The sequence below is a fragment of the Hippichthys cyanospilos genome, chromosome 16 (genome assembly GCF_059441005.1).
Source record: "Hippichthys cyanospilos isolate Australia breed blue-spotted pipefish chromosome 16, RoL_Hcya_1.0, whole genome shotgun sequence".
NCBI lineage: Eukaryota > Metazoa > Chordata > Actinopteri > Syngnathiformes > Syngnathidae > Hippichthys > Hippichthys cyanospilos.
Genome location: NC_142384.1, coordinates 15,564,322 through 15,591,974, shown reverse-complemented (window position 1 = coordinate 15,591,974; position 27,653 = coordinate 15,564,322). Strand labels below are relative to the sequence as shown.

The following is a 27,653-nucleotide window of genomic DNA, read 5'->3' as shown; positions in this document are numbered from 1 at the left end:
CTCTATTTGATGTACAGTAGTTTGATTAATCTGGTGTCACTATCTATGGTGCTGAATTTAGCTGCTTGAACCAGTTTACACGCAGGGCGGTGTGGACCAAAGGTGAACCAAAACTGGGACTTGTGATGACGCATCACCGCGCACGTTGCGCGAAGCTCCAATGATGTGAGGAGAGAGCGAGCGGTTAGCGTGGACGAGGCAGGAAGGGGGGGAGGAAGAAGAGGAGGGGCGAGAGGGAATCCCAGAAAGGAGTCACACAAATATCGCGTTGCCGCTGTTGCTCCAGCTTCCCCGGTTTGATTGGAAGTGAAGATGGACGGCTGAAGGGGAAAACGCGTTTTATCGAGTAGAGAGTTATTATGTGTGAGGGCTACCGGGAAGCTCCTGGATGAGTAAGCGGTTCTCTTCTTCCGTCAAATAGGCATTTGCCCGAGCTGGGCTTTGGAAGTGTCAATTCTCGCGTGGAGAGAAGCTCGCGTTTCTTGTGGTGCTGTTGTGACACAGCAGGACAAGTCGAGACGAGGTTCGTGCTCGTAAATCGGAGTCAGACGCTGCTTCCAGAACCGTACCCAGACAGACGTACCTCTGGCGGCTTGTCAAGGATGCTCGGACAACAACTGCACGACTGTCAACAGTGAGCTTCGGCTCGGTGACATCAATTTAGAGCAGACACAATGGGGCCGCTTGACATTTGTGTCGTGACGTGTTCTTCTTCGACGTGACACCGGACCCCTCAGCTCAGGACTTTGTTGCTTCTGTTGCGGTGCAGTTCTGCAGAGTCCCACTCGGTCCAAATTCAGAGCAGGGCGAGCTGATCATTTTTTTTTGTGTGACGGCACTTGATGAAGACATGGATGACTCGGGCATAATACGACGCCGGAGGCTGCAGGTGAGCTCATGCTGGACATCGCCTTTCTGTGACGTGATCTTCGATATCGCGTATACTATCTCGGTTCCTCATTCTATTTAGCGCAAATAAAATTCATAAACATGTTACGGCTGATAGCTTGTTTCCGTGCACTGCACTCGTAGCCCAACTTTTTTCATCATCACTTCATCTTATATTTGTGATTATATATTTTTCTTGGGTGTATTTTCTTACTGTTATTGGATAATTCGAAATAAAACATCGCATACCAGTATAAGAGTTAAAATCAAGTTATTGTTTTGCTAACCGTATTTATAATTATATGATACCCGTGACTCTTTAGTGAGGATAAGCAGATGAGAACATGAATGGATGGATGTCAATCTGTATGTACTAGATGTATGTATGTACAATATTTAAATGCAGTATATATTTATGTTTGTATATGTATGTATGCATGTATGTATGCATGTATGTATCGAGTAGCATCTAGCTACCCATGCATATATGCTTTAATATGATAATGTACACTTTAAAACCAAATAATGCAACACAAAACTATGTTGTTAAAACAAATACACTGACATGGCTTACTAATCAGTTAAAAAAAATCCATCATATGCTTGAGGATACTGTATGAACAATATTGATTTCTATAGTGTACTTTCATAGCATTAATGACTAATTCATAAATATGAATCATGTGACAATACGAAATATAAAAAACAATATACAGTATTGTTCTCACTTCATTAATGAATATATTAAGATAATGTATGCATTTGTTTTATTAATAACAATGAAGGATTCAGACATTCAATGCAGTGAAAAACACAAGCCCCAAATTCATTGACCCAAAAAGTCAAATTGAATATAGGAGTACTGTAGTTTAGAGCATTTTATAAAACATTTCCAGGCATCTTGGGGACGCTCAAGGAATATTTTCTTCAGCCCAACACTGCCGCTGTTAGGTTCCCTTGCCCTCGTAGCATGACAAATATGATTAGAAGAGCTTATGTAGGCCAAACAATGCGTTTGGCCAAATGCTGCAAATGAATTGTTCCCCATGCGTGCTGATGCAGACCACTGTGCTCATTCGATATGGAGCTTCCTGCTTAATCATGGGTCATACACACCCCATCCCCAATCCCTGCATGATTCAGTCAAGTGTACTGAGCAGAGATGAGCTGCCTGCCGGGCGGAGCGCAGCCTCTTGTGCGCATGCGATGTGTGCTTCTGTTTGCATTTATTTCCATTTATTCATTCCGTTAGCGACTTGTCAACCACAAATTAGCCTTGCTAGCAAAGGCTGCGATTGTACTTTGAAGATAGCCAGCGGCAAATTTGCCTCCGCTAAAAGAGAGGGAGGATCGAGAGAGGAGAAAGGTATGAAGGAAGAATTAGTAGTGGAGTGTGCTGATGGTTTCATGTCTCATTATCTCCACAATTAGGCTCCTCGCTGTGCTGCCATGACGTATAATGAGCTGCAGGAAATATATCATCAATGTCAGGCTCTCAAAAGTCATTTTTAGATGACGATTGTCTGGCTAGTTTCTGCTTGTATAAGAAAAGATGTATTGTATGGTTGACTTTTAACTCTTCTGGCGCCTGTGTCCACCCTGTGTGTGTGGGCAGTGTCAAATTGTGTCCTGACATCTGATTGGCTTCCTTGTCATTCCCTTGGGTCTCGTCAAACCAACCGTCATGCTCTCGCTTTCACATACACACGACTCTTTGTGCACCATATGGTCACACATCCATAATACATTGTGAATTTAGGATTTGGCCTTAATCACTGACATTGCAGTGTGACTAAAATATTAGAACACTGGACTATTTAATGAAGTCTAAAACCCTTGTGTGAGGATGCAAACTAGAGACGTGCTGTCAGTTTCATTTAATGTATTTGTGAGGGTGATGGCCTCTAAATATTACACCATGGGTGTTTTATGACCCTTTTCTACAGCAGTCATTTTGACAGTAACAGATTAACAGAAAAATCAGAAAAGGTGTGCATTAAGGATGTACAGTATAGTACAGTACAGGTGAGCCTTGGTTCAAATCTTAATGGCATGTTCCCTTTGTGTTTTTAGTGGGTTTTGTATGGCTATTCTGACTTCAAAATTCATTTGTGCCAGCCCAATCATAGACGTAGATGTGGTAATTCAATGACCTCATTGATCAGATCACAAAATTAGCAAAATATCTACTAATCCGCTCGAACTGATCTGGTATAATATCTAGAAGTATGGTGCTAAAACAGAGACAGTATTGATAGCATAACCAGGCTAGTCAATGTAAGTAATGAATAGAAATGGGAATACTGTAAAAATTGAGGCTGCAACAACCATTTTTTTACCACCAATTAATCAGTCAATTATTTTGTTGATTAATCGATGAATCACAGATTTTTAAACCTCATTTTAATTTCCATCTCTTCATTTAAAACATGTTTTTTTTAGGTGTAGATGAATAGATTATCAGTATATTCACTGATTGATTTGGTAAGCGATTAGTTATCGATTTATCAATGAATCATTGCATCTCTATTGCAAATATGATCTAATTTTGAGGTGGCATGCAGTAGAAATCCTTGGCCCTGATGCTTGACAGCAGTAGGCATTTGTGAAGCAGCTGTCATATCACAGGAAAAAAAAAATAGTTTACACATAATAAAAAGTGGATTTTATGTGTTTAAATGAGGGCTTCTTAGATTTTGAATTGGAGCCCAAAATTAGTCAAATTTTTAAATCGGTCATGAAACAGAAAATCGTGGCCTAGTGACAAATTAGCTAATGTAATTAATTTTGAGTTGTTGCTCTCTGACCTGTTAGCAGCAAAGTGGATTTTACATAGACAGTACTGTAGAATTAAGGGTGAGAAAGACAATCTAAGATGACAGTAAAAGACATTACAAAGTGGAAGTGATGGAGAATTAATGTAGTAGAATTTTTAATAGGCTAATTAAGGCCATGTTTCCATGAAGATTTGATTCTCGAGCACACAGTCTGTGGCCCCGTTGGACTCACTGCATGGTTTTGACAATTATGCAACTGTGTTTGCAAGAACACCACTTGTTCATTCAATTTCTAACAGCATCTTCAAGAGTAGTGAAAGCACTCATGAGAAACTGTGGACTGTGTGTTGCAATTCCAAAGTTGCAATTTGAAGACTCAGACGCTGTAAGGTACATTGCACAAGCTCCTTTTCTCAATTAACTTTCATCTGAGCCAGTTACCGGGTCGGTCAATTTAATTGTTCAGTTTCAACAGATGTTAAGGATGAACAAAAGGAACAACATGAAGTCATTCCGCCCTTTACTTGCTGTGTTTGCTTTGCCGTGTCCTTTTGTTGCGATTGTAAAATGATGATGCCGATTCGCGAGTGCGGTGTGCAGCAATCATATCTGCGCCTCGTCTGGCAGTGGCTGCTTATTTCTAATGCCAAAAAGACTCCAAAGGACGCCCCACACAGGCGACGCAACATTCAATAACTGAGGGCTGACCTAAATTTCCCCAAAAGTTCCTGAAGTGGAAAACCACGGCCTATAGACAGCTGCACTTTGTTTAATGTGCCAACGTGTTATTGCCTAGACATGCCTGAAAAGTCAAGAGTCCCTCAGAGGGATGCTGAGCATATGTTCACAGGTTTGAGTTACAAAATATGAAGCTAAATAACCATTGTCTGCCTTTTTTCCCTTGATAAATGCTTGAATCAGGTTTCGCACACTGTCCAATTATCTGTGCCATCGTATATCTAGTCAGTTCATCTGTCATTGTATGATACGGTTTCAAGTGTTAGCGCCGGCCACTAACGTCTTGGTGCATGTGGTGCATTCAAACACCATCAGACATTTCATACTCATACAGAACTTAGACTCAGTCAATGCATTAAAAGTTAATGATGGAATAATAGTATAAATGTATGTGTTATTATTTAAAAACACATTGCTTGCACACCTATTGGCATGTACGTGTGCACACACACACACACACACACGCACACAGACACACATACGCAATTCCTTATATGTTATTACTGTGAAACTTGTAACCGCCTTCTTTGTAATCTTGTTTGAGGAGTTGCTTTTTTGGCGTTTTTGGTTTCCGGCCTTGCATTTCTCCTTTTCGATTTCGTCCAAAGATTTTAATTTCAGTGCTATTTGATTGTTTATCCACTTTTAAAATGTATCTAAAAGCAAGATCAACAATAAGGTCTAGACAGAGATGCTGGAATAGGTTCTTGTTGAAAGATGAAGGATCAGACTTGTTTTTGTGGTTAACCCTCATCACCAGCGCCAAGCCTTCGCTCTTGGAAGTGGTCTCTTTGGCTCTGTTGCCTCAGGGTCAATTAGAATGATCAATGAAGGACAAAGCGGGGAGGGATCAGCGGCTGGAATATTCGTCCGTCTTCGTGAATACTGATTGGTCATCATGTACCGTAAAGCCTCAGGGACAAGCCGGCGTAACGGAAATGCGCTCATAGACCGCCTTTGATCAAATGGGGGGAAAAGTTTATTTATTGTGATGAGACTCAGCCCTTTGCCTTGAGAGGTAATTGCGGCCCCGCGTATTGACCCACGCATAAATAAACACACACACGTGCACACACACACCTACACACACAACCATTACGCTAATAATTGCATCGACTGTGGTTACCAGTTAGTCGATATTTAGCTAACAGCGGCTTAACAATGTTAACCTGCATATGAAAGGTGTGAAGCTGTTAATGCAATAATTGTAGCTGACACTAATATGATGTTTATTGCTTCTCATCTGAGACCTTCAAGCGTAAGTAGAAGACACATATGGAGAGCCAGGGTATGTTCAAAGCTGACAGAAAAGACCTCAGGCAAGGTGTGTCTTTTTGTTAAGAGCCAGGTCTTGTTGGCATGGCCCGACTAATGGTGTTCCCTGCCCATATGGGCCCGGGATTTGCAGGATGGAAGTGGGACTGAAATTAATGACCGTGCATGCAAATAAATGTAAATTTCAGTGCATCTTACTCTATAAATTTACTTATGTGATGTTACATTGTGTGATCATTGCCTTGTGCAGTATGAACTAGAATCTAGAATAATAGGGTGGATCTAGAGCCAACCCCTGAATTAAACCATGTTAAATCAGAAGGTTTGATGTACTAACTACCCTTTTTGAAACTGGTGTGGTCATTGTTTTCCAAAGTAAAAACAGACGTTTGCAAAAATGAGTGAATACTTAATGTTGAGATGCTAAAATCAGAGCATTATAGCAATTTTAAGCTAACCAGTGACGAGAAAAGATTACTCGATTTTTAAAATAGTTGTGAATGAATTTGCCATGGCAAAAATAGTGCGTAATCTGATGGAGCCTTTTTTTTTCAGTTTAAAGCAAAATTATTATTTTAATTATGAATTTATCTAAATGTTTCATTTTCTGCCACTTTCTGTCAATCGTCATGCATGTGATTGTTAACTGTTCCCACTCTATTTTGGTCTTTGTCTTTTTAGATTTAATTTTCAAACAAAAGCGTCGATACAACTATTATAAATAGATATTACCTATAACCAAAAGGTTGTTTGGTGCCATGCATTTACTACTTTTGGAATGTTGTTACATTTAATCAACTACGTCCCCTTAAAATTCAATTTTTGCTAATAATGTGTTTACAACTCATTTTGTGTACATAATTCACATACTTTGTGGATTTTTTTTGTACCTGATCTCTTTTACTGTGTTTGTGTTTCTTCCAGAAGGATTTGCCACTGCCTCGCAAGAGCAGCAGGTGAGCGTTATTTTCACTTTTCCCATCCTTTTGTCCACACTCCCTCCGTCTTTGCTTTTGTCCTTGAGGAGTGTTTCTTCAATGAAGCACAGCGGTGTTTGCGCTTTGGAATTTTGTGTGAATATCAAGTACAGTATGAGGGGTGTCTGGCAAAGGCTAGACGCTGTCCATGGTTCTAGAAGCGAATTCTCCTTTTTCCAGTCGCTCGTTCTCATTTCTGCTTTTGTAATGAGATGTTTTTGTCCAAATGAACTAATATGCATTTCGCAATTCTTTTTTATATGTGTATAAAAATCTAGTGGCTAGTTGTTCTTCGCTCAATGACATAACCTCAATCATTTTATGACGTAAAAGTGATTTTTCAAAAGTGTATTCTTTGTCCAGAATTCATCAACAACAAAAATCATATGGAAAAGGGACAGACGGTTGGAAAGCATATGACTAATTATTTGTCGCTACATGCCTTATTTATCAGGTTTTGATAGTTATGTATAATCAACCTTGACATTTTGATTCATTTGTGCATGGATTAGAATGTGTAAAATTGATGTAATGTTTCTCTTTTTTCCCGCATATGTATATTACAATAATAAATCTAAGGTTCACATTAATTATTCATGTGCAACCATACATGTTCAAATTAAGGAAACGCAAAGCACTTTTTTTCACTGTGGCATATTTCACACAATAAAAAAAATGCAAGTGTTGAATTCAATCCATTTTATTTTCTCAAATGTTTGTACACAAAAAAATAATCTGGATCCAGATACTTTTTTTGAGCAGATGTGTATTTACTTAAAACATTTTTTTAAACTGGATTCAGGTGCTTGATGCAACTGGAGCCGCAGTGTGAAAATAACCAGTATCGATTCATTTTCCGCAGACCCTGGAGGCGTACCAATTTTCCAATCTATTTCTCAGCCTCGTCATGTTAAGTCTTTCACTTGGGGTCGTCCCACATGCTCTTCTCTTGTCCATCTCTGGTCATCTCCTGAGTAATCAAACCTAAATTGAACCTTCTATTGCTCGCCTTTCCATCAGCGCTGATATTTTTTTTCCTCCATCTTTCATTTGAATGCAGGCTATGTTTCATACCTCATCCAATCTCCCCTCGTAGGAAGACATAAACAGCCAGCATACATTATAGATGAGTTCATTGGCATCATATTGACTGCCTCCTGAATTCATTCATGGGGAAAACCCATTGTGAGAATACATAGTGCGAATTGTCTCTTCAAAATCTTTAAGTCTCTTCAAAATGTTACCTAACAGTCCACATGACCTCGAATCTCCATTTTGCTCTCATCATTCATTCATTCATTCATTCATTCCTTCATTCTTCGTTTCCACCGCCTGCAGTTAAAGCTTTTAACTCATCTTTGAGTGCATGCAAGTGAAAGCAGAGGGGAAGAGAAGCGTCATGAATGTCGCAAGCGTACCTCGGAAAAATGACCCGCAATCCCTTGATGCCTCTTTGTTTCTCTGCGCCGCCTTGATTTTCCGCAAACACACACGCACGCACACACAGCAGTGCACTTTTAAATAAGGTCAGAGCTCTTTGGTGCATTCGAAGACCTGCTGCGTTCTGACAGCTCCCGTCACAATCAGGCAGCACCCAACATGTTCCCACGCGCTAAAAGGAGTAAGAGGCAAAGACAGGAAGCTGATGGTGCTTTCTTTAGGTAGGTTCTATGCTAACCTGCATCATTGATCTATCAAGAGTGACCTTTGAAAGTGGGGTTAAAAGGCATCATTAAGTGGCCACTTCATTGTGGCCAGTATGAAGAGCATTTTGTGTTATCAGGGTAACTACAGTGAAGATAATGACGCAACTCGTTTTTTATTGCATGATGATGACAATTATTGGATTCATAGAATTGTTGATAGAGGGTGTTCATCCTTTTCCCATGGGAGAAATTTGAGTGGTTGTTATGTTGTGGCCCACAAGCGCAAATCACTATTACGAGAATGGAAGAGGCTTGCGCGGTTAATTATTTTGCAGGTTTGATCGCTTCGTAGCAAGCAATAGTTTTCATGACATGTAAGGTATGCATTTTAAGGGAAATCAAAACAAACACGATTTGTTCTCTGTTTCTTTGCATCCTCTGTACAAAATCAAGATGAAATAAGAATGCAGTGCATCATTTTTGCACGTTATTGTCAATTATTTGTACATATTTGCATGACACGTTTAGATTCAACAAGCTTGCAGAGTACTTGCAATGCCTTCTCACAAAATGAGGATATCGCGGATATTTGTTTTCAGTTACTGACAAAAATATGCATTTATGACCAGGATGTACATTTTGGGATTTCTATAAAATCTCAACTTTCTCAACTTGAATTTGAAGGGTCAAATTGTTATTCAAACGTATGAAAATATAAGAGATTAGCCAGCATTCAAAAAGCTGCAGCCTTGCTGTAAATTTTTGAGCTACTTCTATGTATTATATATTATTTTAAATTAAATGTAGAATTAGAATATAATACTATTTTACTTCTGGAAACATAAGCCCGATTTTGTGAAAACTTTTTTAAAAAATGAATTTCACTTTATATTGCAAAGCATCTGAAATAATCCCATCTTCACTGCAATGCACATCCATGCATATTGTTTTATAATAATTGGTATTTTGAATGGTCTTAATCCGGTAAAATAAGGACATACAAGTGATGTATTCAGTTTTATAACACTTGGTTGAAAAAATAAAGCCTTCCGGTGAAACCCGAGCCATCAGATAGTGATCGTTCTGTTTCTTCAATAAATAATCTGGGAGCTATATTATTTCCCCGCGATATCACCAGCACTATTAAAAATGTGTTCCCGCGTTGAATATTTCGCAATGACTTTATTTGCCCCTTGCTGATCAAGGAATAAAACAGCTTCCATTACGGAAGGGTGCTCAGGCACACTTATGCGCTTTTAATATGTGAACAACTCTTTTCATCATACTCAGGAGGGCCTGTTTTAAATTTGGATTTTATTGCGTGCAGAGAGCTAATTTTCTGAATATGATTACGCATCTATAAATTTGCGATACTGCTTTTCCTCGTTCGGGTTGTGGTAGTGTTGGAGCCTATCCCAGCTGACTTCACGTGCGCCCAGGGACTGGATCCAGCCAATCTCAGTGGATCCGATTAGCACTTCATCAAATTTGACCCTGTATTAAAGTGGAGGCCTCACTGACGAAAAGACATGAAGATATGTGCACAAACCCCCAAGATGCAAATTAGAGAGCGGTCTAAGGATGATGGGAGTAGGAGGTTACGCAAGAGGTGAAGGATGGAAAGGCTGCCATAGAGTGAAGGGCCCTTGGGTGATATCTCTGTCCGTTCTCCCATTAGGGCGCAGCTCGCTGAGTTACATGAGTATACAACACACGCATACGAGCTTTTACCGTCTCACTCTTTCATCCTTTATTATTTGAATCCGCTTGATTGTTTCGGACTCTTGAATCTTTCTTTTATTCATTCACATTCATGCACAGAACAGCCAGGAGCGAATAAATCCAGTCGTAATATGTTAAAAGCATTCAAGCTACAATGTGTCACGCCCAACCTTGGCCTTATCTGTTGAAGAGGAGCTAGTGCACATGCCAAACTTTTAAACTTTGTTAAAGGAATACTTTTTAGCATTTTCAGCAGTAAAAAGATAACATTTGGTTTATAGTTCATTTGATGGATATTTTTAATGCAAATGTAATACTACCCTGGTCTTATTACCGGCCATACGGTGGTTTGGGGTGTCAACGCAAAATTTCCTTTGCGGCCTGTTCGTCAGTTGCCATTGAAAGGATTAGTGCAAAAATTGGGAGAAATGTATGATAAAATATTAAGTTTTCAATATGTCAGAAATTGGCAATATTTCCAATTTTGAATGGAAGTAAATGAGCCCGACATGGGCACCATGTCATGTAACAAAATGTGGTGCGGTGGCCAAGTGGTAAGGCGTCGGTCTCGTAAACCGAAAATCGTGGGTTCAATCCCCATCCGTACCTTTTGAAATTGTAAACGAATACCCAAGCCCTAGAGATTGCGAGTGCGAATTAAAGAACTTCCAAAAATCACAAGTGTCATCGTTATATTACCACCACAGGAATGCAAAGTTACCCCAGCATGATTTAGCAAGTTGCTCCATTAATCCAGCAAAGTATAATAATGTAAAATACGCTAATTTAGAAAGTTGCGCTATATGCAATAAAAAGCAATACTGATGATGAGTAGTCATTTGGGGTCGATGCCAGGACATGTTGGTATGCAGCTGCATCTCCTGTACTCACACACTTCCTCCATAACTAAACAAGCTATTAGACTTCCCTCAGCCACTTATATGCAAACCACTCTGAGGCAGTTACCTGAATCTCGCTGGAGAATCTCATTTGTAAAGTGCTTTTTCTTTTCACCCTCAAGAGGTTCCCAGAATTCCTTTCAAACAAGGTGCATCCTCTACCCTGGGCTCTTAAATTTCAGGGCCCTCTTTTCATCTTTCCTCTCTCAGAAATGGGACTGCATAGTACTCCGTTTGATCCTCTCTCTCAAGCGCCATCTCTCGCTTTCACCGAGCTCGTCTCGTCGGACACGTTTGAGGATAGATGCTTCCCGACAGCACTAAATGCACCCATGTTTGACAGATATTGCTACTGTCAGCTGCAGTGTAAGACTCCAGATTGAGAAGAGGATATGAGCGTGTGAGAACGTACTGTAAAACCCTCATCGTCATGGTTTCTGGGTGCGCTGTCCCCTGTGAAGTTGAAACGCTGTCAGTAATGTTCAGGATGCCCGATGATGGAGGGTCAGGCCAAGTGGGAGGGATAGAGGGCATATTAAAGGTCATTGTGTCTGACCTTTCTCCTGGCCACCTCTTCAGTGGCTCGGGCGATGATTTTGACATTCAACGCAGCTGTGACCAAATGGCATGAATGGAGGACTGGCTACTGCTTCCCGCTTGCTCCTTAATGTACTTAAGTATCGATTTAATACTGGGAATTTAATGTCATAAAATACGTGAAAATACATCCCTGGCATTGAATGAGTTAATGGAAGGAATAAACCCAACAAACATACGTTTGAAGGTCTGATTTACTATTAAAAAAAAGCTTCTATTCCATGCACCTTATAACGCGATGCGCCTTATACATGAAAAATGTTTTAAAATAGGCCATTCGTTGAGGGTGCGCCTTATAATCCGGTGCGCCTTATAGTGCGGAAAATACGGTATGTACAGTATTATTATGAGTTGTTTGCCGTAATTGCTATCAGAAGAAGCATAGAAAAGATGGAAGACTCCTATTTGCCTGACTGTATAGGAGCATTAGCACTGCAGTCCTTTTTTCACAATTACATTATACACCACATAATACCGATGGGATTTATTTATGCATTCTGTCGTGTTTGTGCAGCGTTAATGTACTCACTGCCATGTGTGTACGCATGTGTGAGAGAAAAATCGAGGTCATGTTTGCCTTGCGCCCATGAGAGTAATGATCACCTCTGGGGGTGATTTGAGTCGTCTCCGATGATGTTCTGTGTTTTACTTAAAATTACCCTCTACTTCTTTTTCTGACATGATAGTCCCTCCGTTGGCCTCAGAGATACTGAACTTCTTATTCAGCTGTCAGGTCAGGGTATGAGAAGCTAACCCCCGCCCATTATGGACTATACTTTCTATCATCACGCATCCTTTGTGCCTGAATGTCTCCAGCTTCATTTCACTGAGTGCCTTGCTCACTCCTGCCCTCACTTTTTCTTGAAAGACCACTAAAGGACTCGGCGCATCACTTTGAAATCAGCATCATAAAGATGCAATTTGTGTTGCTGTCAGGACATACCTGAGGTAGATGCAGTTCATACTTGTTAGTGTACACATGTAGATGTATGTGTCCGATCGTGTTTTCTATTAATATATGACAAAACACAGAATCCATTAAAACGTAGCTGTTTTGCTTCATATTTTCCTTCATATTTCTACCCTATTGGACGAACTAAATGGATGGTGTATCCATGGTAAATCTATTTTTTTAGCCAATTGTCAATTGTGAGCCTTGTAAGGCCCATTAAAAGTTGCATTTTGGATAACATAAAATCATTTTTCTCAGGCTTTCCTCGGGCTCAGGATACTTATTGTGCAAATTTCAGGATACCGTATACAGTACAGTAATATTATTGACCCAGCCCACCATGACCCGTGTGAAGATAAGCCGTTAGGATGGATGGGATTTTGAAGGCGATTCAAAAGATGCCATATGGCACAAGAATTTAACCGACTTATGTTTTAAGTTCAAATTACAGTCAGCATTCAAGATCAATATCCATGAGGATAGTTATAGATTTGGCTAAGAAGATATTATTGGTTGGATAAGGCCCTCACAATCCTCAAGGTAATATTTTACAATGGAAACAGGAATGAATGAATATTGCATTTCTGGATTGTATTCAATGCAAATGTGAGATTTCTTATCTTTTCTTAGTAAATGTAAGAGCACTAATCGTTTTGGATCTACCGTATAAATTTGAGTTTTCATATTTTCCATTCGTGAATTGAAGAACCCAAACCATTTTTCCCTTGCACACGATTATTGCTTTTCCTTGAACATTTTTATTACTCAATAAACCCTCTGTTTGTTTGTGGACCGGCTCCACTGTTGTATTACACCTTATCCACAGAGGTTATCGACGAGTAATGGGTTTCTCTATACTTTTCATGAAACTCATCTATTTCCTGTCACAATTTGTCCCCCCCCCCCCCCCCCCCCAATCTTCATTCAGGAAAAAAAACATGAGAACATGAGGAGCATTTTCACATATATTCTCTTCTTTCACAATATGTGCACCTGGGTGCAAATGCATCTTGGAATACACAAACTCAACCATCTTGGTTTTTAATGTGAACATTTCTGTTTTTATTTGTAGCTGTCGAACAAGCAACAGGAAAAGCCTCATCTTGACCACCACCTCCCCCACTCTGCCTCGCCCACACTCCCCTCTGCCTCTTCCTGGACACCTCGGTAATTACAGTAGCACTAGAATGCCACATTTCGGATTCAGGACCATTTTTACAGAGTTTTTTTTTTTTTTTTCCCTCGTGAATTCCAATCAACAGTGCGAGGTTTAAAAATATTTGAGCAAAGCTACAATCCTTTAAATTGCAATAGTGTATCGGTATGTGCTTAATGCCCCCTTTCTGAGATAAAAAGAAAGAATTATTGATCAAAATATGTTTGCAGGATATCTGAAGTGCTAATATCTTTCACAAGAATTTCATATGAAAATGCACATTAAATGTCAACGGTCCACAGATGTTTACCACACATTCTTGAGTAACAATGAGTTCATTATAAAATACTGTATAAACGTCTTACTGTATACTATCTGTAGATTTATTGTTTTGGAATTGCTGTATTGGCCATAATCTCTCTATTAGAATTAAATCAGAAAGCACGCAAAAAGAAGAAAATCCTTTCTTTACATCGCAAATTTGTCTGTCAGGCATGGAGGATACAAGATGTGTACAGCATGAACTGTATCTTAATAACGTCCCGAAGACTGTATTTGTCAAAAGTTAACTATAATCTTGAAAAATCATAATATACAGTAATATGTAAATAATACACACAATTAGTGCAACAAACAATAATCTGTCTCACTAACAGTGGTAAATGTGTCTTTATGAAATCCAAATCAACTGCTGTAAAAAGTTTACTAAAACAACAAAGGACCAGAAGAAGAACTGAGAACTGTCAGCTTTCCTCGCGAGAAAAAGACCTAGTTGTCTTCCTTCCTGTTTGTTGTTTATTAAACGTTCTAGATTGCCTAAACCTAACACAGACCCTCCACACTTTGAGGCAGACGTGCTAACCGCTCTCCCACCGTGCTGCCCCATTCAGATTCAGTTTGATTAAATTAAGAAATCGATGTTTGACTTGACTCCAATTTCTCTTAAAAGTTCTTATTCATTAAGCTAGATACTGGCATCAAGAGACAAACCATCAGGCTACTTCAGAGATCATTTGGCTTCAAATCAAAAGAGCTTTATTTGTCTACTAAGAGCATTTTTTTTTTCATTTGCGTTCATCGTTCTCGTTGTTCCTGCAGGGAGCAGTCCACTGGACAGCCCGAGAAACTTCTCACCAAGCACCCCTGCTCACTTCTCCTTTGCGTCCTCCAGAAGGTACAATTGATACTTAACTATATCAAGTGTAATGCTTAGTCTTTTTTATGTTTTTTTTCCAATGATCCTGGGAAAGAGGAGAGGCAACAACAAGTGCACACCAGATAAATCTCCAGGAGGTGTTGTTGTGTGAGGTCTTACACATGCTGGGAAGCAGGCGGCCTCTCGCTGTATTCACAGCTTCTGGCAGCCTAACAGGCTGACTCACGTGTGACTGGGCCAAGCCGTTACATTCACAGTCACTCTGTGTTTACTGACTCCCTACTGTGCTGGTATGAGTGGACAGGTGCTTTGGTATAAGTGCGAAGGTCTATTTGAATGCATATTTGATCTATTTCGGAGTCTGTCCACAAATACCGTATGCAAGCACCCGTGGCTTTAATAGTGTGCGTTATACTAGCGATGTCACAAAATGCGTTGTTGGTTTTGTGGTTTACAGTTGTGAAAGACAAATACAGCTGCGCTGGGTTTTTTTGTAACAAAGACTTTGGGGGTTGATGATGCTCTTGATGGCCTCATGAATAGCAGCGGGGGGTGTTTGATGATGCGTCGCAGTGAGACGTGATGCTGTGAGAGAAGCAGTTTGGATGCAGGAGCTTTGAAGCTTTGATCCATGTTTTTAGCGGCCCATGAATGTTGTCATTCTGCAGAATATGTAATATGTACGTGTACAGTATATACAGTGTGATATACACTAGGACATTTCAATGGTTTTATGATCTGCTAGACTAGTTTCGCCAGTATATCTTCAGTCACTATCAAATCAAGTAAAAAAATGTGTATTTGAAACTCCCTCTTTTGCAAAAGATTATTTTGACTAGTTCTTTATCTTTTATCCCATCTCTTATTTCGATAACTGATGGTAGAAGTGTCAAAAAATTTTTGACATCAACCCCACAGACATCAGCTGGCGTCCCCCTATTTGAAATGGACTGGCCTAAAAGAAAAAAATTAAACTCAACGACAGCTGACAAAGAAAATAAAGCAGCGAAAACATGACAAAAACCTTCAATGAATGAAGTAATGTGTCATCAAGTACAATAATGGAGCTGGTATCACAAATGATATATGATCTGCTGGATATATTTAAAGCTTTAAGTGATTTTACATTTGTGTTTGCAACAGGGCTGATGGACGCCGTTGGTCTTTAGCATCTTTGCCCTCGTCTGGTTATGGCACAAACACCCCCAGTTCAACGGTAAGTAACCGAAAATTCATCATTCGTTCCTGTTACAGCAGCACAACGACTTAGCGAATACTTGAAAAACTCCCCATCCATTTTCAACCTGTTTATTCTGTTCTAGTATTTGCTAAAATGACTTAAGCGAGAGTTAAGACCTGGAGTGCGAATCCGTCATCATATTAACAATTACGCACTTTCAAAGCAACCAAAATCGTTCATCGTGATGAATGAAAACAAACCTCGGATCATACCTTTAAAGGATCCACGCTAAATGGAATTGCTTCTTCCGATTTAGCTGCACTGTAATCACCGTGCCAAGTCTCACTGTGTTTGGGCATGTGCCTTACTGCGTAAGTTTGCGTCACTGACTTGGGAAGCTGCTCGCCATCTGGCATTAATTGGAGGAGGGGGGGGGGGCTGATTAGCGCCAGGCTGCTAGAACAAGTGGGACACAATAAGAGTGGCGCAGAGGGCGCAAGCTTTCTGGAGAAGCTGGCCGCTGACATTAACACGGGCACCCAATACGTGCCCAATGTAGTCAAATCCTATGTAGAGTGTTTACATTTCACAAACATAAGACCGTCAAAGAGGGATTCATATCACGGTTTATTGTTGACAATAGAACTGTGCTGCAGCATACTGAGGGAATTTGAAAGATGCATTTCTGTGAGTTTTGTTACTTTGCTATTAGGATTGCTGTAACTCTTAAGTTTTAAATACAAAAATACCAGTAATTACTTCCACGACCTTAAATATGATAAGAGCTCTAGAAAATGGATAGACGGCCTACAAGTTCTACACGGTACGCTAAAACCAGGAAGTCATTCTCTCGGCAACTATAGAAGGCCAAAGTGTCATTGTATTCAACCAGTCTTTTGTGTTGTTTGTTACCATACATCCTCTCACACTGTTTTTTTCCTGATCCGCCCAATACTTGTTTCCCTTCCTCTTCCAACGTTCAACATTTTTCTCCGCTTCCTTTACCAATCATCATGCGCTTCCTGTTCCTCCTCCTCCCTCGGCTATCCCCTCCTCTTACTCCCGTGTCACGCTATCCTGCAGTCGTCCAGCTCCTCTCACGAGCGGCTGCACCAGCTGCCGTTCCAGCCCACCATGGACGAGCTCCACTTCTTATCCAAGCACTTTGGCAGCACGGAGAGCATCACAGATGATGATGGCGGACGCTCCTCCCCACACATGCGCCCGCGCTCCCGTAGTCTCAGGTCAGCTGCACCGTCATGATAGCAGAAAACTCATTTGCCCTTGCAAAGTTAAATAAACGACCAGACAGGCCTTTTGTATGTTCTTTGTATGTTCCTGTGCTGTTTTAGTTATTAATAATAATAATATTGAGAATTCCCTTTTCACTTCTCTGATAACGCCATACAGCCCAGGACGCTCCTCATCCTGCTATGACAACGAGATAGTCATGATGAACCATGTGTACAAGGAACGCTTTCCAAAGGTGAGACTCGTGCGAAAATACTGCGGTACAAGCAGACCCGATTGCATGAAGCCAGGCAGGAGCAGGAAAGTCAAATAGCACTTAAGAGCAGGATGAAAAATAGAGATGAAAAAACACTAGAGGTAAGAAGAGCGCTAATGCACTTAGTTGCTGGAGATACTTGAAAGTAGAGACTTGGTGGATGGAAAAAATGAGGGCTGGGGATGTTGCAGCCAGACGAACTTAAAATAAGTCAATTAACACAAGGAAGTGAAAGACAAACAAAGGAAGCCAAAACCACATTTTTTTTAGATGCTCCACCTCAATTTATGTCATGAAGAGGGGGTCAAATGAAAAAATTAAAAAATTAGACAGTAATATGTTCTTTGCGCCCTCACTGGTCAAAGCACGCCATGCAGATTAATATTTGACTATTAAATGTGAGTTAAGCAGCAAAATCTACCTGTTTTTTTATTTGTTGCAGTATTGCTTGGTGTCTTATATAGAAACTCCCCAGGATAGATTGTGCAACATATCTGTTTTGATCCCGACTCGGGGTAATTCACCTAGGTATAAAATTGAACAAAACTTAGACATATAACGATTTGCACGGGAGTCAATTAATGAGTTGCTACATGTTCCAATGTATTTGCTTTTAATTTGAAACGACAGCCGTACTATTCCTGCAGAAGCCCTACGAAAATCTCACCTACCCCCTGAAATGCCACCATGTGAAAACCACCACTCTTGCAGGATTGCGTTTATCTGCAATCGAAGTCAATAAAGTCCGAAAAAATCATCTTCTATTGTAGTTAGTTTTGACAGAAATCAATTCCAGTTGACATTGTATGTCACAAAAGACTCAAAACTATCCCGGGATCTGAGTTTTGTATTGGACTACTGAGTGAGGCTAGGCCTGAGCTCTGCTTTTTGTTTCCACTAGGCCACTGCCCAGATGGAAGGGAGACTTGCAGAGTTTATCCATGCTTATGCTCCTGAAAACGTTCTCCCGCTGGCCGACGGCGTTCTCAGCTTTATCCACCACCAGATCATTGAGCTTTCTAGGGACTGCCTGACAAAATCCTGCGAGGGACTCATCACATCCGTCTACTTTTTCGAGCTGCAGGAAAACCTGGAGAAGCTTCTCCATGATGTAGGTGGAGGTGAACTACAACATTTAATAAAATGAAATTCATCATTTAATACTTTAGCGGCAATGTGAAGTGCATTCAACAATCGTACAAAATGAAAAGCCCATATAGATAAAATGAAAGCCCATATATATATTTTTTTTCATATTGCAAATCTCTTAATTGACTTGGAACCGCAAAAACAAATTTCATGCTCTTCTATGAAAGCAGTGCCTACGTGGGCATAATTTGTCAACTTAAGTAGGGCACACGCACTCAGCCATTTGAACCGTGCCACACTTGAGCATAATTTCCCTCTCCATTTTCTGTCCTCCAATGACCTCCCTTCACACAGCTCTCTAAGTCTCCGCTTCATTTAAGTGGTATAACATCTGCAACTTTCACGACTTGGCCTATTATTATTTATGGTCGTTACAGTTTTGCCTCACACTTTTTGCGGCCTTGATGCTTTGCGGGTTTTTTTTTCCTCACCTGCAGTCTGAAGCAGTCGAACAACCCTATAAAAAGATGTTCTGCACTCATGAATGTTGCTCACTCCAGGGTGTGTCTTTGCTGGAGAGATGTTAGCCTGATTTCCTTGAGCAAGGCACTTAAGTCTTTAAACTGTAAATTTGGGCAGCACCGCTCTGCATTCGTATTCATCCAAGACTTTTATGTGCAACGGATCTCCGATTGCAAGAACCAAAAAGTCAATACAAGGCATTACAATAAATTAATTCAAACTTTTCATTCTTTCGCTGTCGGAGATGTAAGCATTGAGTGAGTGCAATAAATGATAAATGGAGGCTAATGTTTTATCTTTAGTTCCATTTGGAATGCTTGGTTGCATTGCTTTGGGAGCCTGATTGATTCGATCTGTCCGTCTGCATTTTCAATTATTCTCACTGATTGAAATCTTTTATTTCTGGCAGGCCTATGAACGTTCAGAGAGCTCCGAGGTGGCTTTCGTCACAGAGTTGGTGAAAAAACTTCTTATCATCATATCTCGACCTGCTAGGCTCTTGGAATGTCTGGTAAGATGAATGCCATGATAGGAATGATTCCATCTATAATAGGCTTCAGAAAGGAGCTGTTTGGATAAGGACGTTAACTTGAAAAAATATATTTTACTGACCACATTGAAATTCAATAGGCACAAGCTTATGAATTTGAAACTTGGCGAAATGCATGTCCAATATCCCATACCTGCATTTTTGTGCGTACAACTACCTCACAAGATTGGTGGGTCGAGAGCGTTTTGAAAGCTGATGTATTCATGAAAAAAAAAAAAAAAACTGCTTCAATCTTAATCTTGAATAAATTTTGGCACATTTATCTGCCCATTATACTTATTTAAGCATACTAATTCATGCGCCATGTACTGGGGGCAGAAAATCCCAACATTTACCACCGATCCGGTGGAAAAAAAAAAACACCATCTGTTTGTTAGGAAGGTATTTGCATTTAGATTAAAATTTGCCATGGCAGAGTGTGACTAATACTTGGCAGCAGTCCTATTATGCTTGCTACATTCCCATCTGAATCAGACAGACCATGACAAAGGTGTCATTTAGAGTTGGGAGATGCCTTTTTGAGGGTGTCTGGGGATTCCGGTGCGACGTCCATCAATCTCCTCACCTCAACGAGTCACACGCTGATGTGGTTTTTGATGGACAGGTGACTGCGGCAGAGAAATGGTGCGTCACTTGGATTTTTTGTCCCTTTGTCTAAAAGTCGCTTATTTTTGATTATACACACATTGCACATTTCGCTATCACCAACATATCAGACATGATTCGGGCGGAGCTTTGAGGCAGATGTTTTCAATCGAGACATTTGTTGACAAGTTGACTTGCCAGACTTGGTCAACTTTTTCCCCAGCCTTAGTTAAGTTGAATTCAGATGACTAAACGAGTATTTACCAAAAATAAAATATTATTAACAATAAATCCAAATATATTGAACTGAATTGAAGCAGCGGTTCTTGCACATGCCCCTCGCAGAAGCGTATAAGAAACAAAAATAAATTCTCCTAAATATTCATTATTTTGCAATATAAAACCCTAAACTCACTTGAACTGAAACTGAAGTGTCTTCCAGCCACCAATCCATCCATGTAAATTTATCGTGATGTACAGTAGTCATCTGCTGTGTCATTCATGAACGGCATTGCAGGAATTCAACCCTGAGGAGTTCTACCATCTGTTGGAGGCGGCGGAAGATGTTGCCAAAGAGGGTCACCTGATGAAAACTGACATTCCTCGCTATATTGTCAGCCAATTGGGACTCACCAGAGACCCGATTGAAGGTGAGGAGGAAAGGCAGGAACTACACTTACGGCAAAAGTATTGGGTCACCTAAACACCTAACATCTAAGCTTTGAGATCAGACATCAGGAGTTCCAATTCTTTCAAAAATGCTCGCTCAAAATTCTACTTGCATTGCTCTGAATGCCCTCAATACTTTTGTGAATCTGTTTATAAAATCACGTTTTGTACGTATTTACCAAACAGCTGATTTTGAATTGGTATATGTCCTTTATCAGAAATGGTAACCCTTGATAGTTATGACAGCGAAGGACCTCTAACACCTGAAACGGATGACTCAACAGAGGTGAGCTGTATCATACTGTATTTAGATTGAGTCTGAGAACTTTGATCTACTCAGTGCATTGTTTTGCATATATTTTTTTTAGTGAAGTAAATTTTTAATAGGGCATCTATAATATCGACCATTGAGTTACATACACTTAATACCTCTGACTTTCCTATTCAAATGATAGCTGTCTTTGCTTTACTTCATTCCTAAGCAACTTCATGATTACGGATGATCATGTGTATTTGATTAGCTATGTTGCTAGGCAATTATTGACTCAATAATCTGTTATCCAAAGGGTAAGATTAAAGCAATGAAACCGCCAGGTGAAGCAGACTTCCAGACCATCAAGCTCATTAGCCATGGAGCATATGGGTAAGTAGAACAGCTGCTTCACTAATGACGGACCACACTAGACAAGTAATGGGTCAGAATTGAATATAATCCTGCATATGGACGGTTATTTTTCTTCTCTCTTTTTGATCAGTGCCGTGTATCTCGTCCGACACCTGGAGACACGCCAGCGTTTTGCCATGAAGAAAATTAACAAGCAGAACCTGATTCTCAGGAACCAGATCCAACAGGCCTTTGTCGAACGAGACATCCTCACATTTGCAGAGAACCCCTTTGTGGTCTCTATGTTCTGTTCTTTTGAGACCCGTCGGCACCTGTGCATGGTCATGGAGTACGTCGAAGGTAAGATCATGTCAGTTATTTTGACACGCCTACTGTTAATGTTTGTGAATTCCACTGTCAGGAGGAGACTGTGCCACCTTGCTGAAGAATATTGGGGCTCTGCCTGTGGAGATGGCTCGAATGTACTTTGCTGAAACTGTGCTTGCTCTGGAATATTTACACAACTATGGGATTGTCCACCGTGACCTCAAGCCTGACAAGTAAGAAAGGGTCCTAAAATGTATGCAAATGATTCAGTAGGTATTAAAAACAACGGAGCAGTTTACTTAACGGCGTACGTAATAAATCATGCATCGTTTTATCAATCTAATGTATGTTTTCCTGCTCAGCCTTCTGATAACATCAATGGGCCACATCAAACTTACTGACTTCGGCCTGTCTAAAATGGGACTGATGAGTATGACCACCAACCTGTATGAAGGACACATTGAAAAAGACACTCGTGAGTTCTTGGATAAACAGGTAGGAGAGCGCACGCTAACCCGTCAGAGTTGTAGTGTACAGTTAACCCCCAATTGGTAAAATCTAAAAATCTCTTCTTCTGTTACGTTGCATGTGGTCAAACGTATGTGCGTGGTCTTCACATGCTCACTCACTGTATTTCCAAACCTCAATTTTGATCTCTTTCGTAATATTCGTGACAGTTAAGTCCAACCAAATATGTAAAACATGGTTTTGCCTGTAGGTGTGTGGGACTCCTGAGTATATTGCTCCTGAGGTAATTCTGCGTCAAGGTTACGGAAAGCCAGTGGACTGGTGGGCTATGGGTATTATTCTGTATGAGTTCTTGGTGGGGTGTGTTCCTTTCTTTGGAGACACTCCAGAGGAGCTGTTTGGACAGGTTATATCAGGTGGGACATCAAAGCAACATCTCAAATGTATACATTATGCACGTATGTCACTATCATTTTATCCTTCACCTTGTCTGACCTCTAGTTCAATTTTGTGTGACCTGCTGTGTCTCCCACAGATGATATTGTATGGCCTGAAGGAGATGAGGCGCTCCCTGTTGATGCCCAACATCTCATCTCCTCTCTTTTACAGACAAATCCACTTGTTCGACTAGGAACAGGTCAGCGAATTGAGAAGAAAAATACGTTCAGTCTAACACACTTTTTAAAAAAAATAAACCCACCCACTCTCACCCCAATCTTTGCCCAGTAGGAGGTGCTTTTGAAGTGAAACAGCACTCCTTCTTCACCGAGGTGAACTGGAACAGCTTGCTGAGACAAAAGGCCGAGTTCATCCCTCACCTAGAGTCAGAGGAGGACACCAGTTATTTTGACAGTAAGTCTCCTCCTGTGACTTCAGAGTATGCCCCAAATTTGCATAGCAATCTACATAATCCTTCGCAAATTCAAACAACCGTGACGTTATCTCCCGACATTTAGCACGGTCTGAGCGCTATCATCATGTGCATTCCTATGATGAAGATGACACCAATGACGACGAGCCCGTAGAGTTACATCGCTTTTCTTCGTGTTCACCCCGCTTTAGCAAGGTCAGACCTGTTCATAAGGATATTTGGAAGATATGCAATTTGTTACCTCGTAGCTATAATGTTGTTTGCAAATACAGGTGTACAGCAGTATGGAGCACCTGTCGCAGCTGGAGCATAAACCCCCAAGTGTAACTTTACGAGAGCACAAGGTACAGAGAGAGGACCGGATGGCCAAGAGAGAAAGCCTGGGTAGTTTTACGCTGAGGGACAAGACCTGGAGGACTGGATCACCTGAGATGTGAGTGCTGATTACTCCAAATAGGAAAGAAAAAAAAGATGAGAGTAATCGATCTTTCCCTGTGATGCACTGAATTGATTGGCGATTTCATTTTGGCCTGAACAAATTTGCTAAAAAATATTTCATCAACTTTTTTCTTCCTCTCATAGGAAGCGGTTGTCCTGCTCTGAGTCTTCTTTTATTGAAAGCGACTACAGTCCCCCATCTGGGGCCCGGAGGCGCTTCTCTGCCCTCATGGACCCGCACCGCTTGGCCTCACCTCTCGAGGTCGATCCCGAACAGTCCCAATCTCGAGGCCAGCCTCAAGTGAAGGCCAGGGGAACCTCTTTGGAAGGAGCCATGGGGGCAATCTCCTCGCAAGGTGATGTGAGGACATTCCTCAAAGAAAACAACGGGTTCCCAGCTGGAGGTAAGAAACATAGACCACGATTCAAGTATGCGCCCAAATGCTTATGTAGCACTCGAATGTTTTGTTTACCAGCCAGCGCTGCTGTTCTGGGGCTTCCGGAGCCCCAAGGGTCCCGAGGCGCCACCACGGACTTGGTGCTGCGGAGAGTTCGGCACCAGCAGCTCTCAGCCGAGGGAGAAAAACGCACCTCTCGACCAGGAAATAAAGTTATAAAATCCGCTTCCGCTACAGCTTTATCTGTCATCATTCCTGCTGGTAAGACATTATAAATGATACGGTTTTAAGTGTCTAAATAATTGGAATATATTTGATCTTTCTTAATTCTCCTCCCCATAGTGGAGCAACATGGTGCTTCTCCCCTAGCAAGCCCCATGTCTCCTCGCTCCCTCTCGTCCAACCCCTCTTCTCGGGACTCCTCACCCAGTCGAGACTACTGTCCAGTGGTAAATGTCCTGCATTCCCCAATCACCATCCACCGCTCGGGGAAGAAGTATGGCTTTACTTTACGAGCGATACGAGTCTACATAGGAGACAGTGATGTCTACAGTGTACACCATATGGTCTGGGTAAGTCAAGGTAGCATGCCGCCTGGTTCCATCACATCCCATTACTAATGAACAAACATTTACCCTGGCATAAGCATTTACATCCACCAAGGAGCATTATTACTTGAATGCCATCACCTCCGAACACCCCAGAATGCTTTGCTCAACTATGTGCAAGCGATTTATTCATTCAGATCATACTTAAAAAGCAAAATAACACAAAAAATATCTCATCACTTAATTCTAAATATTGCTTTTTCTTAAAACCTGTACAATTAATGTGTTGAGCAAAGTTGTGTACAGTATGCATTTCAGTTCATGAAGCCATGACTCTGAAATGCAGCGCAAACAGATCTCCCAGCCATGTTGGCTACCTTAAATGAGGAGAATGTGTTAGTCAATGCAATACAATAGACACTTTCTTTCCTAATAGTAGCTGCTGCATACTGATGTTTAGCAATCTCTATTTCTCGGAATGTCCTCCTCTGCCAAAACTCCATGAAAAGGTTTCTGTTTTTTGTCAGTTGAGCGAAATGTTAATTTATTATTTATATTAGCATGTGGAGGATGGAGGCCCTGCTCAGGAGGCTGGACTTAATGCTGGTGATCTCATCACTCACGTAAATGGGGAGTCGGTTCATGGTCTGGTCCATACAGAGGTGGTAGAGCTCATCCTGAAGGTGAGATGGAGTTATCGATGTGCGCGACTCCAATGAATAACTCACTTGTAAATTAACATGAGTGATATTTAATCTTCAGAGTGGAAACAAGGTGACCGTTACAACGACTCCCTTTGAGAACACCTCTATAAAAGTGGGACCTGCTCGCAAAACCAGCTCTAAATGCAAAATGGCACGACGCAGCAAGAGGCCAGGAGCCAAAGAGGGACAAGAGTGAGTTAACATGCGAGTCTAAGCTGACACTTTTTCCTTTGTCTGCAGTCAAATCAGTGCTGTATTCCATATGGTTATGTTACAGGAAGAAGCGCAGCTCCTTGTTCAGAAAAATCACCAAGCAGTCCAATTTGCTCCACACTAGTCGCAGCCTCTCCTCTTTGAATCGCTCTTTATCATCTGGAGACAGTCTACCGGGGTCTCCCACCCACAGTTTCTGTGCCCGCTCACCCACTCAGAGTTACCGATCCACACTGGATTCCCCGCACATAGGTTAGTATGGGTAAACGTGAGCACTATTTTCCATCACAATGTGATGTAATTGGCCCCTAAGATATGACATTCTCTCTCTAGGCACTTCCTCACAGAGCAGTTCCCCCGCATCAAGCACCCCCAACTCTCCAGCCACATCCCACCACATGAGACCGAGCTCTCTACATGGCTTGTCACCCAAACTTCACCGCCAGTACCGCTCGGCTCGCTGCAAATCTGCTGGCAACATCCCCTTATCTCCTTTGGCCCACACCCCTTCCCCGACCACGTCGTCCCCTCCGCCTCTGAGCGGCCACACGGTAGGCAGCTCCAATACCACGCAGATTTTCCCCGTTAAGCTCCACTCGTCGCCACCCATCGCCCGTCCTCGTCCCAAAAGCGCAGAGCCGCCCAGGTCCCCGCTTCTGCAACGAGTGCAATCAGCAGAGAAGCTCGGAGCGCCTGTCCTGCCTTCCTCCTCGTCATCATCATCGTCACCTTCTCCTCTGATGGGAGGGGTGTGCCTACGCAAACATAGTCTGGACGTAACACATGGGGACTACAGGAGAGAGTCCTTTCACTGTGAGCACAGCCTACAGAGTCTGCTTGAAATGGAGGGAGAGAATGGACCTGCTCCACCTTCTCCCTCATCCTCATCCTCCCCTTCTCCACCTCTGGGAGGGGAAAGCAGTAGTTTAAAGCCCGTTAGAAGGCTGGGAAGGCAGGAATCACCTCTTAGCCGTGACACAATGGTAGCCGTAAAAGAGAAAGATACACAAACCACAACCTCTGATCTTGCTGTGTCCAGTACAGAAACCAAAACAATAAAACCCGAATCAACCGTTGAGCCAAATATAACATTACCGACCTCTGGGGTTCTACAGAGTTCAGCTGCGCTCGAGGCCGCCGCTTCTTCGGTAGTAGCCCCGCCCACCACAGAGACCAAACCGAAACAGGTCATCAGATCTCAAAATACAAACATTGTGAAGTCTGACGCTACCGTCTCCAAGAGCAAACCTTGCGAGAAAGTCCCTACCCCAGGAACAACTAAGTGCCTCCAGCTGCAAGAGAAAAAACAGAAGGATGCTCACATAGAAAACGTTTCCTCAAGTAAAACTTTAGGAAATGCTGAAGACAAAACCAAATACATAGTCGGTGCAGACAAAGGTGTCTGTCGCAAAGGAGCATCAACAGAGTCCTCTAAACCTCATAAATCTGTAGAGCCTGTTGCGAAAGAAGGTGGTGATAAAAAAACAGAGACAACCAGGGTTAAAGGCCCTGCACCCCCAGTTCCGACCCCAGTGCAGATCCACAGTGCAACAAATTTGCCTGTAGCTGTCAGATCATCAAAGAGCTATCGAGGAGTGAAGGAGGATCGGGCGCATCTGGAGGTGTTGGAGGAAAACCCTATGTCCCCTTCCTCTAACGCATCCTCACCTTGTTCCAGCAAGCCACGGGCCAACTCCCCTGGGGATCGAGCCAGCTTTGTCACGCAGCTCACGAGCGTCGCCAAAACGGTACTCGGTCCGATGAAAGGGGGGACACAAGACTGTTCGAGGATCAAAGACGCGTCTAAGTCCAGTGAGGAAAAACGAGGCAGCTCAGCGGGAAAAACGGAAGCTTCGAGTGGACCTGGGCGCCGTGGGGCTCAATCAACGGCTGCTGGTAGTGCTCTTCAACTGGAGAAAGGAAACAGTCGAGGCTCAAAGCATCATTTGTGATTAAAAAAAAAATAATTGAAACTCAAACTCCAGTGCATTGCCTTTTACCCTAAAAGCATCCAAACATATCATATAAATTAACACCTTTTTCAGCAAACATATACACCTGAAGAGAAATAAAAACTGCATTTGGGACGTTGGACCTAATATATATATATATATATATATATATATATATATATATATATATATATATATATATATATATATATATATATATATATATATATATATATATATATATG

At 41.5% G+C, this 27,653-nt stretch overlaps 1 protein-coding gene and 1 non-coding gene across 4 annotated transcripts; both read left to right on the top strand.

The window, feature by feature from the left end:
• Nucleotides 1-307: 307 nt before the first annotated feature.
• LOC148410898 (microtubule-associated serine/threonine-protein kinase 1-like) lies at nt 308-27,596 on the top strand. Of its 3 annotated transcripts, XM_088437417.1 has the most exons (27): nt 308-889; nt 6,603-6,634; nt 13,544-13,638; nt 14,726-14,801; nt 15,927-15,999; nt 17,047-17,207; nt 17,374-17,449; nt 18,372-18,581; nt 19,491-19,592; nt 20,734-20,866; nt 21,104-21,171; nt 21,452-21,528; nt 21,641-21,849; nt 21,911-22,049; nt 22,179-22,311; nt 22,535-22,700; nt 22,820-22,921; nt 23,014-23,136; nt 23,241-23,350; nt 23,428-23,588; nt 23,738-23,997; nt 24,070-24,252; nt 24,334-24,563; nt 25,100-25,222; nt 25,302-25,435; nt 25,521-25,708; nt 25,790-27,596. In XM_088437417.1, the coding sequence occupies exons 1-27, from the start codon at nt 851-853 to the stop codon at nt 27,406-27,408; spliced, it is 5,022 nt and encodes a 1,673-aa protein (XP_088293543.1). In that variant the 5' UTR covers nt 308-850; the 3' UTR covers nt 27,409-27,596. The 3 variants fall into 3 exon arrangements, with proteins under 3 accessions (XP_088293543.1, XP_088293542.1, XP_088293541.1); XM_088437416.1 differs by having other exon boundaries at nt 6,606-6,634; nt 23,738-24,252; XM_088437415.1 differs by having other exon boundaries at nt 23,738-24,252.
• On the top strand, nt 10,561-10,632 carry trnat-cgu (transfer RNA threonine (anticodon CGU)). The gene has a single exon. It is a non-coding gene; the product is annotated as a tRNA-Thr (tRNA).
• Nucleotides 27,597-27,653: the final 57 nt, after the last annotated feature.